General features: G+C 53.6%; 1 protein-coding gene across 4 annotated transcripts in view; it reads left to right on the top strand.

Annotated features, from left to right (window-relative positions):
- The window catches only part of MEGF11 (multiple EGF like domains 11), a 345,128-nt gene that overhangs the window by 110,596 nt on the left and 219,917 nt on the right, over positions 1-14,615 (top strand). For all 4 annotated transcript variants that reach the window (XM_032417420.1, XM_032417421.1, XM_032417423.1 and 1 more), the window contains 2 exons: positions 8,879-8,984; positions 13,325-13,426. In XM_032417420.1, the coding sequence (XP_032273311.1) occupies positions 8,879-8,984; positions 13,325-13,426 (208 nt within the window). The remainder of the gene's footprint in view (positions 1-8,878; positions 8,985-13,324; positions 13,427-14,615) is intronic.

Below are 14,615 nucleotides of genomic sequence, written 5' to 3'. Positions count from 1 at the left end.
CCAGGTCCTCCTGTTAACTCCTGCCCGGGGAGGAGTGGCCCCCAAGATGTGAGGGGGCAGAGTCTGCCCTGATATGGGTGCTGGGTGGGAATAGAGCATAAGACAAGAAGGCAGTCTTTAATTAAAAGGATGCTGAGGAATGGACAGGGAGGGGGTCAGAACTATGGGTCACAACCATCACAGTGCTACCGATCCCCGCATTCCCGGTACTGAACTACAGTTGAATCCTCCCAAGGGTCTGTTGCTCTCTCATCCTGCCCATGTTGTCAAAGAGGAAAAGGAGGCTCAGAGCAGTGAAATGAGTTCTCCGGGATCCAGGATTAGACTCTGGTTCTCCGACCTCTTCTGTGTGTCTCCTTGCTATGGGGAGATGGGGCAAGCCCCAGGCTGGGAATGGGGTAAGAGAGAAGAATGTGGTGGGGGGAAGAGCAGGGAAGGGAGACACATTGTAGGTGAACTTGTAGAGCTTAAAGGTCCAGGAGATGATGCAGTCAGACCCCTGCCTTTGGGATAAGAAGAGAGTGAAGCTCAGAGAGGGAAAACAACCTTTCTCGGGTCACACAGCAAGTTAGTGCCCTTAGCAGGCAGAGGGGGAAGGACAGGGCCTTTGGAAAGCCAAGTTGCTTCTGAGCGGAGTGGGCATTCAGGAGGGAAGACCCCAGCAGGAGGAGTTGCCCTGAGTCCTGGGCGGCCGGGCTGTTCTCTCTTCAAAACAGGCAGCGCTAATCAAGAGTGGCTTTAGAGGCAACAGGAATGGAGATGGGCCAGGTTCAACGTGGGAGGCACCTGCAGGGATGTGAAGCATCGATTCCCCACGAAGGTCTCTGATATCCCATCACACTTGCCTGAGGCTTCCTGCCAGGGAAAGGCCTCGGCGCTTTGAATTAAGCCACATCCTGGGTCCACAGCCCTCTCACGGCCATTCCCACACACCCTCCAGCAGGCGTTTGGGGGTCTTGGGGGAGGGGCCTACCTGAGTCATCTTTGTGCCCACAGTGACTGGCAAGTGTTCAATAAATGTGTGCTGAGTGGATGAAACATGAGGCCTGTCTTGACAATTGTACACTGAAAACTGACCCAGTAGTCACCACACAGAGACGACTAAGCCTCGATTTTCCAGCAATTATATATGTATATATATATATATATATATTTTTTTTTTTTTTTTTTTCCCTCCAGCTCCTTAGAAATTCCAGAAGTCAGAATTAGAGAGTTGGAAGGATCTTTGAGGTGGCGGAATATGGGTTGGGAGGAGACGAATATTTTATTGGGTACTTTCTATGTGCCAGATGCTGGGCTTGGCCAAGTGCTTTACCTGCTGACTCACTGACTACCCCAACAGCCCCGTGAAGTTGGTCGTGCCGGTGTGGTCCATGGGAAACACTCAGCCCTAAGGCAGGTAGATGATTTTATCCAGGTTGTGCAGCCAGTAAGGTGGAGTCAGGATTCGAACAATGTCAGTCCGGCTTCACTATTCCTCTCACATGGAGCCCTGCCACCCACGCGTCATGTGACCTTGAACCAGTCCCCTGGGGACAGTTTCCCCTCCTGGGGGATGAGGTGTTGGACAGTTGATGCTCCCGGGTCCTGGTGCCAGTTCTGAAACCGTGTGGCTTGTTGTCCAGTCTGTCATCCCTCACCTCCGCCCAGGTGGGATGCTTGACCTGCCAGTGGTGGTGATTCTCCAGCGCTTTGTCCCTTAGCGCTCCTCCCTATCCAGGCACTGGTGGTTGCATCTTGTAGTCTGAGAAATGTTTTTTTCAGAGTGGGCAGGAATGGGACTGATCTCCACGGGGGTGCATGGCCCCCAGTGACTGACTTATCTTTGGGGATGTATGGACAGAGCCATGATTTAATGCTAGGGCGTGTGGGACTCCCATGGTCCTGAGACTCCCACAGCCCCGGGGGGGGTGGGGTGGCAGAGGGAAGCGGAGCCAGGCCTGGGGAGGCTCGGCTGGGAGGGGCAGGAGGCCTCGGGGCTGGCCAGGCCAGCCGAGCATGCCCTGATTTGCAGAGAAATGGAAAGATGGAGATAATTGCTTTGTGAGAAATGGAATGGTCTAAGAACACAGATAAGTTTTCTCCCTTCGTCTTTGGAGGGCCAGGAGGCTGCTGGCTGTTTGGGAATGGGAGGGCTGAGGGCCCGGCACAGTGGGTGAGGGAGGGGGGTGCTTTATTGGCCTGGCAGTTTCTACACTCCTCCACTCCCCCCTCCCTGGGGATGTGCGGTGATTTCTCTCTGAGGCTGGATGATGCCAGGGCCGCTCGGTCTGTAGGGCTTGAGGGCGCAGGGGACAGGACAGTCTTTTGACCCTGATTAATGGGAGCTGCAGGCTTCCATGGTGCCATTTTCAGGATTTGCAGCCCGAGGCTTCCCGGGCAAGGAGAAAGCAGGATTTATTGGGATGGCAGGCCCCAGACTCCGAAGAGGACGTTTACCGCATCTCTGGAGGTGCCTCCAATCCCCTCTGATTTATCCCCATGGGCAGGCACCTGGCAGGGTCTCCACGGTGGCCCTGGGGATTTCTGCCATGCTCCCACTATCAAGGAATCACTCTTTTGGAGATTAAGAGCCATGGATTTATTTTGAAAACTTTTTTTTTTTTTTTTAAGTGCAGAGAGATTAGAAAGCGTTCGACATAAACCCGGCCCCTGGTGGGATTGCTGGAGGGCAGGAAGCTTCATCAAGGCAGAGGGTGAAGCCTCTTAATTACGGGGCTGATCACAGCTCCGCTTTTCATCTCACACTAATCAGACCCCAGCAAGGCCAGTAAACAGAGAGGGGCCTGGGGACTGGGAGCCAGCTCAGAGATCAGTGGGCAGAAGAAGGCGAAGGTCTGCCGGACGGGATGATCACCATGGCATTTGCCCCTTTGAGAGCAAACTTATCTTTTTGTTTTGTTTTGTTTTATTCAGAAAAAAATAGAGAAGCTTGTGTGTTTGTGTGTGTGTGTGTGTGTGTGTGTTCTATAAATAGAAGATAGAAGTCTCTCTCTCTATACCCACATGCTGGGAGGGATGTGAGGCGTTTGCTTTATCAGTCCCAGTTTGGGGTTTGCTTCTGCTGCTTCCCGAGCCTGAAAGCGCCTTTTCATGAGGTGCTTGGAACACGTCAGCCCCCGGTTGCAGCTTGAACTATTGAGTAGGCTTCAATGCCCGCCTTGTGCTGGTCCCTGGAGCAGATGTACCCTGGCGCTGGTGGGGTGGCCCGGGCGGGAGTCTTTGAATCACTCTCAGGATGTCACCGTGCTCACTGTGTCTGTTGCCAACAGACTGATGTCTCTGTGGGGCAATGTTAATGCAGCGTGGAATGCCCCCTGCGGTATGACCTGCTGTCGGGACAGATCTTTGGTGGCCTCCGTCGGGACAGACACAAGCAATGTGGCTGAGCCTGAGGCTGGGGATGGCTGAGAGGTCAGGGGAGGTGCTTGGCTGTAGAGCCAATAATTGGTTGATGAGGGGTATTGAGCCCCTTCTACGTGCAGGCAACGCTCTGGGTGCTGGGGGCAGCAGTGAACGTCATAAACCCACATCTCTGCCCTCATGATGTGCGTTCTGGTAGTGGAGTACCAAGGGAGGGAAAATGATGTGCAGGGTTGAAAGCCCAGAGGGAAGAGCTGAGTCCACATCTAGATGGTTCATATAGAAAGAGAGCAATTTCTAAAGCTAGTAACAACCGTTCAACAACGTGGGACAGGGACAGGTGCGTGGTACCGGTGTGTCCCTCTCCCACCCAGTGCCTGTGTGCCTGTGACAGGCATTACTAATCGATCACGGCACACTTTCCCTGCTCAGCCCCAGTTTCTCAGCCAAGCCGTTACTACCGATCAATGCCCAGTGTTGTAGAAGTGAAACCTCCCAGGACCCACAAAATAGTGCCTGACCACCACCATCCCTGCCATCAGTGCAAATCTGTCAGGACGGAAGGGCTCCCTGGAAGAGACTGGGGTAGACAGAGAGCAGGTTCCAGGTACGTGGACTAGGCGCCCGTGTCCCCAAGATTTCGGCACGGTCAGGAGGACTAGGCAGGTGGTGGAAGCAGGTGGGGGAAGATTTTTGCACAGATGGACTGTGAGGTCATAACTACCGATCCCAGGGCAGAGGCCATCTGTTTGTCTGTCTGCCCTCTGCCCCAGTTTGATGCATCTTGGCTGATGTAAGCATCTGGTGTCTGGCCAGGTGTGTGCTGCCACCAGAGTCAGGCTGGGCTCTACAGGTCTTGGTGATGGCAGGGCCCCGGTGGGAGGCACGGGCTTCCAGAGGAGGCCGCCATCTCTGAGGTCTGCCCAGCCTGCAGGTCCGGCTGGGAGGAGGGATCCTTTGCTGTGATGTCAGTGTCTCTTGAGTTATCCAGGGGCAGGTTCCCTGAGCACCATGTGCCAGGCGCAGAAGGCCCTCAAGTGTTAGAATAAACAAAGGAATACAAAGGAAACAAAGGATACAATCCGCATCTAAGGATGCGGATTGACGGGACCAGGGCTTCCTTCACACTTGACCTTGATGGAGAGGAGCAGAGCTTTCCAAACAGGTACCTTGAGGACCTCTGCTCCTAGAGTTAAGGTGCACTGGAGACAAACCATAAGAGACTCTTAACTCTAGGAAACAAACTGAGGGTTGCTGGAGGGGAGGGGGGTAGGGGAATGGGGTAACTGGGTGATAGGCATGAAGGAGGGCACTTGATGGAATGAAAACTGGGTGTTATATGCAACTGATGAATCACCAAACTCTACCTCTGAAACTAATAATATACTATATGTTAATTAATTGATTTTAAATTTCAAAAAAAGAAAAAAGTACACTGGAATATTTAAAATGAAGAAATAAGCACATGCCGCATTTCCTGAACTAATTCACTCATGGAAATCTTTGGGAGATTTCTATCAATATCTCACGGGACTAGTGTCCTACTGAGCCCCGTTTTGGAAAACACCTCCCAAAGTTGCCCATGTGGCCACCACTGGTCTGCAGTGGAAACCATCTACTACCTGCAACACCACCCACACAGTCCTGCCTTCGGGCGCTGGCTTATGCTCTACCCGCTCCCGAAATGCCCTTTCTCGGCCTGCTCCCTTTCCACGGTCTGTCCATCTTAAGTCCCACCCACTCCCAGGAGCCCCCCAGCGGGACTTCACCGCTTGCTGCTTGAGCTCCTCAAATAGATGGCAGCGGACCCGTGCTATTTCTTTGTGTCCACAGCACAGCCCAGGGCCAGGCTGGTGGTGTTCCGGGAATGCTCAGTCGATTGGTTCAGGCTGGGGCAGGTGTGAGGGCTCCCCTCCTAGCCACCTTCTCTCCCCTCCAGCCTCTGGCCCGGTTCATTCGGGGTGAAGCAGCCACATCTCACCGCCAGGAGGGAAATGTCTTCACCTTTGCAACTTCACTCCCTTCCTCTGCTCCTTAATATGCAGGGAGCATGGACCAGAGGGAAGGGAACCAACAGATCTATTTCCATGTTCTCTTCCTTCGAAGTGAAACCAGCGGCATTTTCTTATTTAATTATTAATGCCCTAAATCAGATGGTGCCCGATATGTTAACCTCTGTCACTCCAAATGGAGTCGGCCTAATAACCACTGTGGCAGCATTGATTTTCCCTCAGTCATCTTGTGAGCATATGTCTTTGGGATCCATCCTCTGAGAGAGCGCCAAGCCCCATTCACGTTCACGGTGGTGAGGAGCTGCCCCCGTGGGGAGGGGGCGTGGCCCCTCTCTGGCTGCTCTTCACTTAGCCTCAGTGAATTGTCTAAGAAAGAAATACTTTTTCTAAAATCAGTTCCCCAGGGGCGCCTGGGTGGCTCAGTTGTTAAGCATCTGCCTTCGGCTCAGGTCATGATCCCAGGGTCCTGGGATCGAGCCCCGCATTAGGCTCCCTGCTCGGTGGGAAGCCTGCTTCTCCCTCTCCCAGTCCCCCTTGCTTGTGTTCCCTCTCTCACTGTGTCTCTCTCTGTCAAATAAATAAAATCTTGAAAAAGTAAAATAAAATAAATAAAATCAGTTTCCCAAAGGAATTGACTGGTTTGGCCTAGGATGTGACCCCACCTTCGAGGCGTTTCCATGACATGTGGGCAAGATGAAGTAGGCGAGCTGGAAAAGCTGGGATGTGAGATGGGAAGAGCAGTCAGTGCTGGGCCGTGTGGCCCAGACTGGAAGCTACGTGCGTGGAGCGTGCCCAGCACCCCGTAGGTGCCAAGCCCAGGGCGGGTGGAGGGCCCGGGGGCCCGAGCTGGACCTCAAGCTGATGGTCCTTGGACACGCAAAGTTGATGATGACGTGCTTTGAGGGCAAGGGGAGCAGTGTGAACAAGGAGCAGGAGAGACCAGTCTGGCCCCCAGGAGGGAAGTGTGGGTATTAAGGTTGCATCTATTAGATTGGGTTCCAAGAAAAAGTCTGAGGGCAGAGCGAGTCCAAGGAGAGCCTTCCACCCTCAGGCTGGACGTCCTTCTTCCCTGAGCCCCTCCCACACTTCCACAGGGGTAGACTTAGCATCAGATGGGGAACCGTGTGGCTGCTGGTGGCAGGGCTGTTCTAGGCTTGGGTGTGAATGTCCCCCGCTCTGCTGGACTTACCACAACCACACGGACAGAGGAGTGAGGCTGCCTCGCCGCCTGTGTCTTCTCGTGCTCCCCGTCCACCTCCCCTTCCCCCCTCTCCCTCTCTGCACCCGGCATCCAGGTATCCCATGGCCAGTGGGAGTCGGCCAAACTGTCCTACCCACATCTGACGTAGAGGGAAGAGGTTTGCATGAAGATTTTAAAAGATCTCCCAAATTCTAGCAAGGATCCTAGTTACCTCCATCTCCCACCCCTCTCCTATCACCATGGGTCAAAAGGGGGCCAGAGGAACACTCTCCTCTAATCCAGGGGGCTTCATCCTTTGATGTTCTAAGCTTCATGAGTTTGAAGATGCGGTCGTGGGGTCCACTCGGGAGAGGATAGGAGTGGCCGAGTCAATGAGACAGGGCCGTAGAGAGAACCAGAATGAGGCATTCTCTCCCCCTGGCATTCTGACATTGTGCCTTTTGGAGCACCGGGTCTCTTCCTTTACTCCTTTATTTATTTGGTGGTGGATCTGCCCAAACCCCACCTGGAAGACGATGTTCATCCTACACTTGGCTCTCCCCAAAACTTAATGCTACATCTGGGCACACTTTCTCATCCAGGTTGTGGCTCCTGCTCTCCGAGGGGAATGGGCTGAAACGCCCTGCAGCCCTAGAGGGGGCGTGGGCCCCATGCTGTGCCCCGCCTTTTGGGGGGGTCCCTTAGGTCTCTAAGGACTTGTTGGGGGGGAGGTGAGTGAGGAGGGGAGATGAGGGGCTGTGACCTGCATACTCCTGGCTTGGCAAATTAAGTGGAAACACCAGAATTGCTTTTCTCTTTCTAAACTGATTTTCAAAATACGTTTAGCCAGATTATTTTCAGATCTCAAACAGAAAAACCTCATTAATCATTAATTTGGACCCCTACAGTTATACAGAATTTGTGACAATTTGTTTATCTTTGAAGGAGCTGCTAAGAAAGAATTTAGTGAGGAAATTACTGGGGACGAGCAGGAGAGTATTTAACCTTTCACGAAGACAGGAGCTCTATTTAGCTTCCCTCTGGGTAAGATGGGGGTGTGTGCGACATGCATGTCGCTCTTGTCTGTCCCTGAGTGGAGTGAGTCCTTCCTCATCGGCAAGCTCAGGGCCAATGGACTGGATCCTCTACCATTTCAAGCCCTGGGGACCCTTTCCGATGTCAAAATATTTTCTATGTCATCCCCGCCCCCAGTTATTAGAAGTTGCATCTTTTAGTGTAGCAGATTGAGAAGAAAAGCTACTCTGAATTCAGTAAAGCTTTTAAGCAAATCACGACAGCATCTGTGTACACATGAAAAATAGTGCTATCTTTCTGAGTCACGGTGTTCATTCATTCTGTAGCTGATGTTTGAGCACATGTGAATTCCAGCCCCCCTGGGCTGTCCCCGCAGGTGGGAACCCCGCAGTTCTCTAAGTCTGTAGGACCATGGGGTCCTGGATTTCCAGGGCAGGAAGGAGCCTAGGGGGTCACTGTGGTTACTCCCACCTTAATGATTCTCTGCCTCCGTGAGGAGCCCTTTGTTGGGGGAGTCCTCAGTTTAGGGGACCAAGGGGGTTGACATGTGTGTAGGCACACTTGACACTGGCCATAAGCTGTCACTTCAGGGGCCTGGATCAAACTCTACAAGCTGCTTCCTCGAAGCCCCTCACCAGTCCTTCATCCCTCGGTGGGAGTGATGTGTGCATCAGGCTGGGTGTCAGTGACAGATATCCCATAGCAGCAAGAGAAGCAAGGTGCAGCCTTCTGGGTAGCCTGGAAGAGTTTTCCCAGCTCAGCTTCCCCAGGGGCCACCAGACACCTTTCTTCCTTTTCTTTGTTGCAGGAAGTTGGGGAAGGGGAGAGTGGATGTGCAAAGCACATCAGAGCTGAGGGGGAAGGGACCGAGGGGAAGACCCTGCATTTAAAGGTCAGGAGTTCTTGGTCCCAGCGTGGGCTCAGGGGCCTGAGGACACCCTGATCTTACAGCCAAAAGTTGTGCATGTGGGCATTTTTCTGGGGAGAATTTCTTGAATTTGCATGAGATTCTCAAAGCAGTCCACAAGCCAACAAACTTTCAGAAGCCCTGGCCTGGAATACCAACTTTTCCCTGACTCAGGCTTCCCACTCCCCGGTTACTCAGAACTGGTGAAGTGTAGTCAAAACCCACAAGTGTGAAATATCAAATGCTCATTACATGACGTTGGGGGCAAACTTAGTCTGTTTAGCGAGTCTGTTTTGCCGCCTCGTGTGAGAAGACTCAGTGGCGAACAGACGCCCGGGAAAACGGTCTGATTAATGACGCTGCTTCCTTTTTACCCCCCAGGGCCCGGGATGGCACTCTCCGCGACAGAGCTCATTATCTTCTCCCTCCTGCAGACTGCCCTGTCCCTGAACCCCGAGGACCCCAACGTGTGCAGCCACTGGGAGAGGTAAGATGTGGGTCTTGGACGGCCAGGTGTTCCCTGAGGGCCTCCCCCTGGGGCTTGGTACGGTTGGGACAAAAGCAGAGTCGGGAGGTACAGAATCTGGCCACCGCAGGCCTGCAGTCCAGCTGGAGAAACAGCGCAGGCGCCGAAAGACAGGACCAAGCAGTGTCGATTCTGTCTACACTCGGGGCCCTGGGAGCTCCAGGCCGAGGGGCTTGACTTAAGTGCTGCTGTCTGATAGTTCGCAAGGAACTCTGGTCGCTCCCTGCATTTGCCCTTCCAGGCCATTTTACAGACGAGGAAGTAGAGGCACAGAGGGGCTCAGTGCCTGTCCACAGCCAGGTGGGGGGGTGGGGGGGGTGGGCAGTGAGTGTGGTCCAGATGTGCTCTTCTCCAAAACTGTGACGCCTTGCCTGGTCCCCCAGGACTGGCATCAGTGCGGCGGCTCCCCTGTACTGGGCGGCCAGCTGCCCGCCCCACGGAGGACGGGTGAGGGGACTCCGCTGCTTCCAGCCGGGGTGGGAGGGCTCCCGGGGGAAGTGCGGCCCAGGGCGTCAGCAGAAGACCTGGCTGCATTCCGGCTGCCGCACCTGGTCCGTGGGGAACGGGCCAGGGCCCTGCAGACAGCCTGACTTTGAAGTACAAGGTTAAAGTATTGATTTTGGTGAGCAGAGAGATAGTGACCAGAGACCCAATCAGGAAAAACCGAATTAAACCCTGGAATTGATTGGTTGTGCTGACCAGGACGACTCTGCCACTTAGATGTTAATAAATCAAATGAATAAAATTAAGATGAGCTCCAGCGAGTGGGGCTGTCCATGCTCCCTGCTTGTGAGGGGGAGTATCCCGGCCCCACGGCAGGGCAAGGCGCCCTGCCCGGGCAGCACCAGGCCCTGCAGGGATGGGCTGGGCAAGCAGACGGACTGTGCCCCCACCGGCATGATCACCGGGGACTGGGCGCCCTGTGGGAGTCCCTATAGTCGGGGCGGGAGCAGAAGGTGGTGCCGCACCGTGCCCCTTTTAGGGGAAGGGGGAAGAAGGCAAGATCTGTCAGGAGAAGACCTTGGTTCATTCCAGTCGGATCTCGCCACCTGCTAGCTGTAATGATTTGGGAGAAGTCTCTGAACCGCTTTGAGTTTGCTTCCACCTCTGTAGAGTGGGAAGAATAATTGCCCTGGCCTCCCGGGCTCGCAGGAGGATCAGGGTGCCAGTGTCATGAAAGGGCTTTCAGGACCGTAAAGGTCCATTATGGTCTTTTCTTGTTGATATCTCTGGCTTTGCGGGAACTGCTTCTCGCACACTTTAATGCACATCAGGCTCACTGGAGGTGTGGATGAGAAACAGTCTCCTGGGTCCCAGCCCCAGGGACTCCGATGCTATAGGTCTAGGGTAGAGCCTAGGAATATGCATTTTTCATAAGCTTTCTGCATGACTCTGAGGTTACTCAGGCCCTTTGCCCCTTCTGGTCTTGGCGAATTGAAACCTTTATTTCCCAGAAGGTGAGAAAGCTGTCAGCTCAAATTGTACATTATTAGTACCTGGTATGTAGACTCCAGCATCAATAGCCCGCCCACCATCCACCTGTCCCGGCTGAGACACAGTTGCTTCCTGCCCATGGCTGTGCTATATCCCCACCTCCAGAATACCCCCTCCCCGTCTGCCTTTCTCTGCCTTCCCCAGCTCCTCTGACCGGGCCCCTCTCCTCCAAGGAGCCTTCCCTGATGGCAGAGCCCTTCCTCACGTCCCTCTTCTCAGGGTCCCGACTGGATCACTTTGAACAGTGGATCAGTTCAAACTCAAACCGAATTCTCTAATTTTCTAGACCTCCCCGATATCAGTCAATTTGGAATATGAAAATACTCTGAATGGAGCCTGCACTGAGCTGGCTGTCAGCCGAGGTGATCCTTTGATGGGAGGACAAGGACTGGCCCTATAACTAAAGTGAAGTCGGGGGACCCCTGTGGCTTCTCCAGCCCCTAGGGAGGAGGCCTCGCAGGCAATGCCCATAACACCATGTGCCTTCTTCTTGGCTTGCCCACCTGAGCTCCGCTTCCAATGACACGTGGACAGATGTAGTCTGTGTCATTCCAGAAACATGCTCCGGTCCCCAGAGACCACTTAGGGAGAATTTCTCAGCTGGATTAGTGCTTCTGGCGGGCTCCTTGTTAATTATGCCCCTCCACCATAAAACCCAGTGGAAAGACCTCCCCTGGCTAATAAAGCCCAGCTTTACAAGATTAATCTGGTCCCTCATTAGCATGTTGGCAAGTGAGCGTGTTAAACCGACCAGCCATGAAACCGGGGGCACACCCTTTGCCCCAGAGACTTGGAGTTGATTCGAGGTCTCATTGCCAGACTTGCTCAGCCCAGGACACCCCTGCAGAGCTGGGACCGTCCCCCATGACACTCTCCTCACCCCTCTGTCGGGCTGATGCCTTTTCTCTGAGCACCCACTGTCTCTGTCAGGACTGGAAGGGGTGCCTGAGTCCCCCCGAGTGCTTAACAAAGGCAGGGAGTCCATTCCGTGTGTGGGTCCTGCTCCTCCTCCCCCCCACCACGGTCAGGGAGGAAATGTCCCCCAGTGCCTAGCGCAGGAGGTGAACTGCTGCGGTCATATAATAATGGTGGCCAGCATCCATTCGACACTGGGCACCCATTAAAAATTTTACACGTATTCTCTTGTGTTGAGCACTTTACATGTCTTCTCTTGCTTTATCTTCCCACCACCCTGAGAGGTGGACACTCTTATTGCCTTGCTGAATCCTCGCAATGACTGTGTGAAGTCCCTGGCAATTTTTGTCATGAATTTACAGGCGAGGAAAAGGAGGCTTCCGTGAGTTAAGCAACACGTCTAAGGACGTGCTGCGAACAGGTGACAGGGTTCAAATGTGACCCAGAGCTCATGCACTCTGAGCTGTTCATTCTCCTGCCCTAAGTGAGGTGTTCAGAAGCCGCGTGGAAACATAGGATCGTGGACTCTCAGAGTTGGAAGGGGCCCCTTGGGAAGCCAGGGGTGGGTGTTGAGCTGCCTCGGTGTCCCCAAGCCTGGAGATGAACCGGGCTTGGCCCATGTCTGCACAGACGTGTGCCTCTGACTCACATCTCCGTTGCGCCGGCTGGTAGAGGCTCAGCAGGGACCCTCCTTACATCCTCAGTGCTTCAAAGAACCGGAATTTTCCAGGGCCCTGAGTCCCTGTGCCCTGCTGACTTCTCCGGGGCCCTCTTTCTGGATTCCATATCTTTGACCTTTAAAGCCTGCTGTGGACCCACTCGGGGAGCTGGCCTGCCCAGCCCCCTTGCAAGCAAACCAACAGTCTCCTCAGGCAAAGCAGACGGATTTTTAGAGCCGGGATCTGGCCATCTGGCCCAGGTCAGTGAGCCGTCGGGGGGGAAACAGTGAGGAGTACCAACCTACAAAAAAATGAATTCCTGACATCTCAGTTGGGGCCCTCCCCCAGCCTGCACAGCAAGTGTGAATCTTCCCTTCAGCATCCTGGCTCGACCGCCTTCTCATACACCTCCTGCCGGGGGCGGGCAAGTAGAAAGGCTTATGGGTTAAGGCTGAGATCTTCCTCCCCAAGACTTCTTCCCACTGTTCAGGTTTCTAGCTAATAGGCAGCATAACAAGATAGTGCTTCAATTAGGAGTTCTGGGGCATGTCCTCGATGCTCCCACCGCTACACTGGAGACAGAGCGGAAGGTAACTGGGGGACCTTGGGGAAGTCACTGATTCTTTCTTTTCTTCATTGTCCTTGTCTGTAAAATGAAGATAGCAATCCACCAACCTTATAGGATTGTGAGGACTAAAATGGATTAAAACACTTAGCACGGGGCACTCAATAAATATTAGCAGTTAATTGGTACCGGTTGTGTGACCTGGGCAAGCTGCCTCTCTCTGAGCCTTAGTTTCTTCAGCTGTAAAATGGGACCACTTACTTCATAAAATTGCTACAAGGATCAGCTTCCATATATATGCTTTGAAACCCATAAAAATCCGAACAAAGTATTTTAAAGCTTGTTGGCTCTGCCTTCCAGAGCCACATAGAATAAACCTAAACCCTCCCTTATTCATTCTCTGATAAATGAACAAATGATCTAGAATTTCAGAAAATGAGCCGGGCCAAAGGGCAGTAAGGGATATGTCTTGGATCCAGCCTGGGTCAGGGAGGTGTGAATGCTGAGGGCATCCAGGGCAGGAGGAGGATAGTGGGGTGGGGGGGAGGTTGGAGCCCCTGAATGCCTGGCTGCGGGCCTGGTTCCCCTGGGGCAGGAGCCCCCATCTTGAATATCAGCTCAGCCTCTCGAGTGCTGACCATAGCTTCCACCTCCTGTCTGGTTCTCAGCTATGCCGTGACCGTCCAGGAATCATACGCACACCCCTTTGACCAGATCTACTACACGCGATGCACGGACATCCTCAACTGGTTCAAGTGCACCCGGCACCGGTGAGTACCTGTCTCGGGTGATGGGGCAGGGAGAATGTACTGGGCCCTCAGGGCTCTCCTTTGTGCCGGTTAGTAAAAGGCCCCTGGAGTAGCTGTAGGCAGTGTACTGCGTTTATCCCCTTGGTGCTCAGTCTTTACCCTGAACATCTGAGATGCTCTGCTGAGGGCTTCCTTCTGGCCAGAGAAGCTTATGGGCAGGGCGGGCCAGAAGTGCTGGAGAATTACTGCCCTTGGGGGCATCCCTCACCCAATGAGAAATGGGGAGTTGCTGGGTAAACCCCCCCCCCCCCAGCTCCCTCACCCTGAGGGTAAAGGGGAGAACTCTGAGAAACATTCTACACATATCCCAGTGCACCATGAATTGGCTGCCTTTTCTTCCCTGTCTCTTTTCCCCCCTCCCCTCGCAGTGCTTCCTTAGATTGCCTCTCCAATAAAGTGCTTGTCCTTGAATCTTTGCCTCAGGGTCAGCGGGGGGACCTCCAACCTCAGGCAGATCCCTCAGAGCAGATGTAGCCCCATGGCAGGGCATCTGGCTTGGAGAACTGAGCACAGGAGAGAACTGGGCACCTTCTTCTCACCTTGGCCGGGCTGCCCATGGGAAGAGCTCAATCTAAATGACTGTGTGGGGGTCCCCTGCTCCCTTGTCTGCAGCCCTCCTGCAGATCATGCCATTCTCTCATGTTGCTGGGGGAAAGAGGAGAGGAAGGAAGAGAGAACACGTTTTATTGGATGACCCTGGGCAAGTTGCTTTATTTGGGAATTCCCAGTGTGCTCATCAAACATACAATGATCTCTGCCCTACCTACTCACGGGGTCCATTGAGGTCAGGGATGAGAAAATGCTTTGAAAAGTGCAGGGAAAGACGGGGAGGAGCGAGCTATTAGATCTGGGCAAGGTGGCACTATTATTTGAGGGGTGGAAACCAGCAGATGAAGGGTGGGTGAGCGCATGAGGGGAAAGCCACCTATTAGGCCTCTTCCCTAGTTGCCGAGCATCCATGTTGGTTCCAGATTTCTTTGGCTTCCTCCATGGGGGCCTTGTCCCTCTTTGTGGTTTATGCCTGAATCACGGTGGTAGCAAGGTGGATGGGGAAACTTGCTCTATGCTGAAGTGCCAAAATCCTGGTTTTCTTTGGGGTTTTGTTCGTAAGTTGCTGTGAGCATAGACATGATAGCTGCTTTGACATCCT

This window comes from Phoca vitulina, unplaced genomic scaffold (assembly GCF_004348235.1).
Source record: "Phoca vitulina isolate PV1807 unplaced genomic scaffold, GSC_HSeal_1.0 scaffold20, whole genome shotgun sequence".
Taxonomy (NCBI): Eukaryota; Metazoa; Chordata; class Mammalia; order Carnivora; family Phocidae; genus Phoca; species Phoca vitulina.
This window is presented reverse-complemented; position numbering and strand designations above follow the sequence as displayed.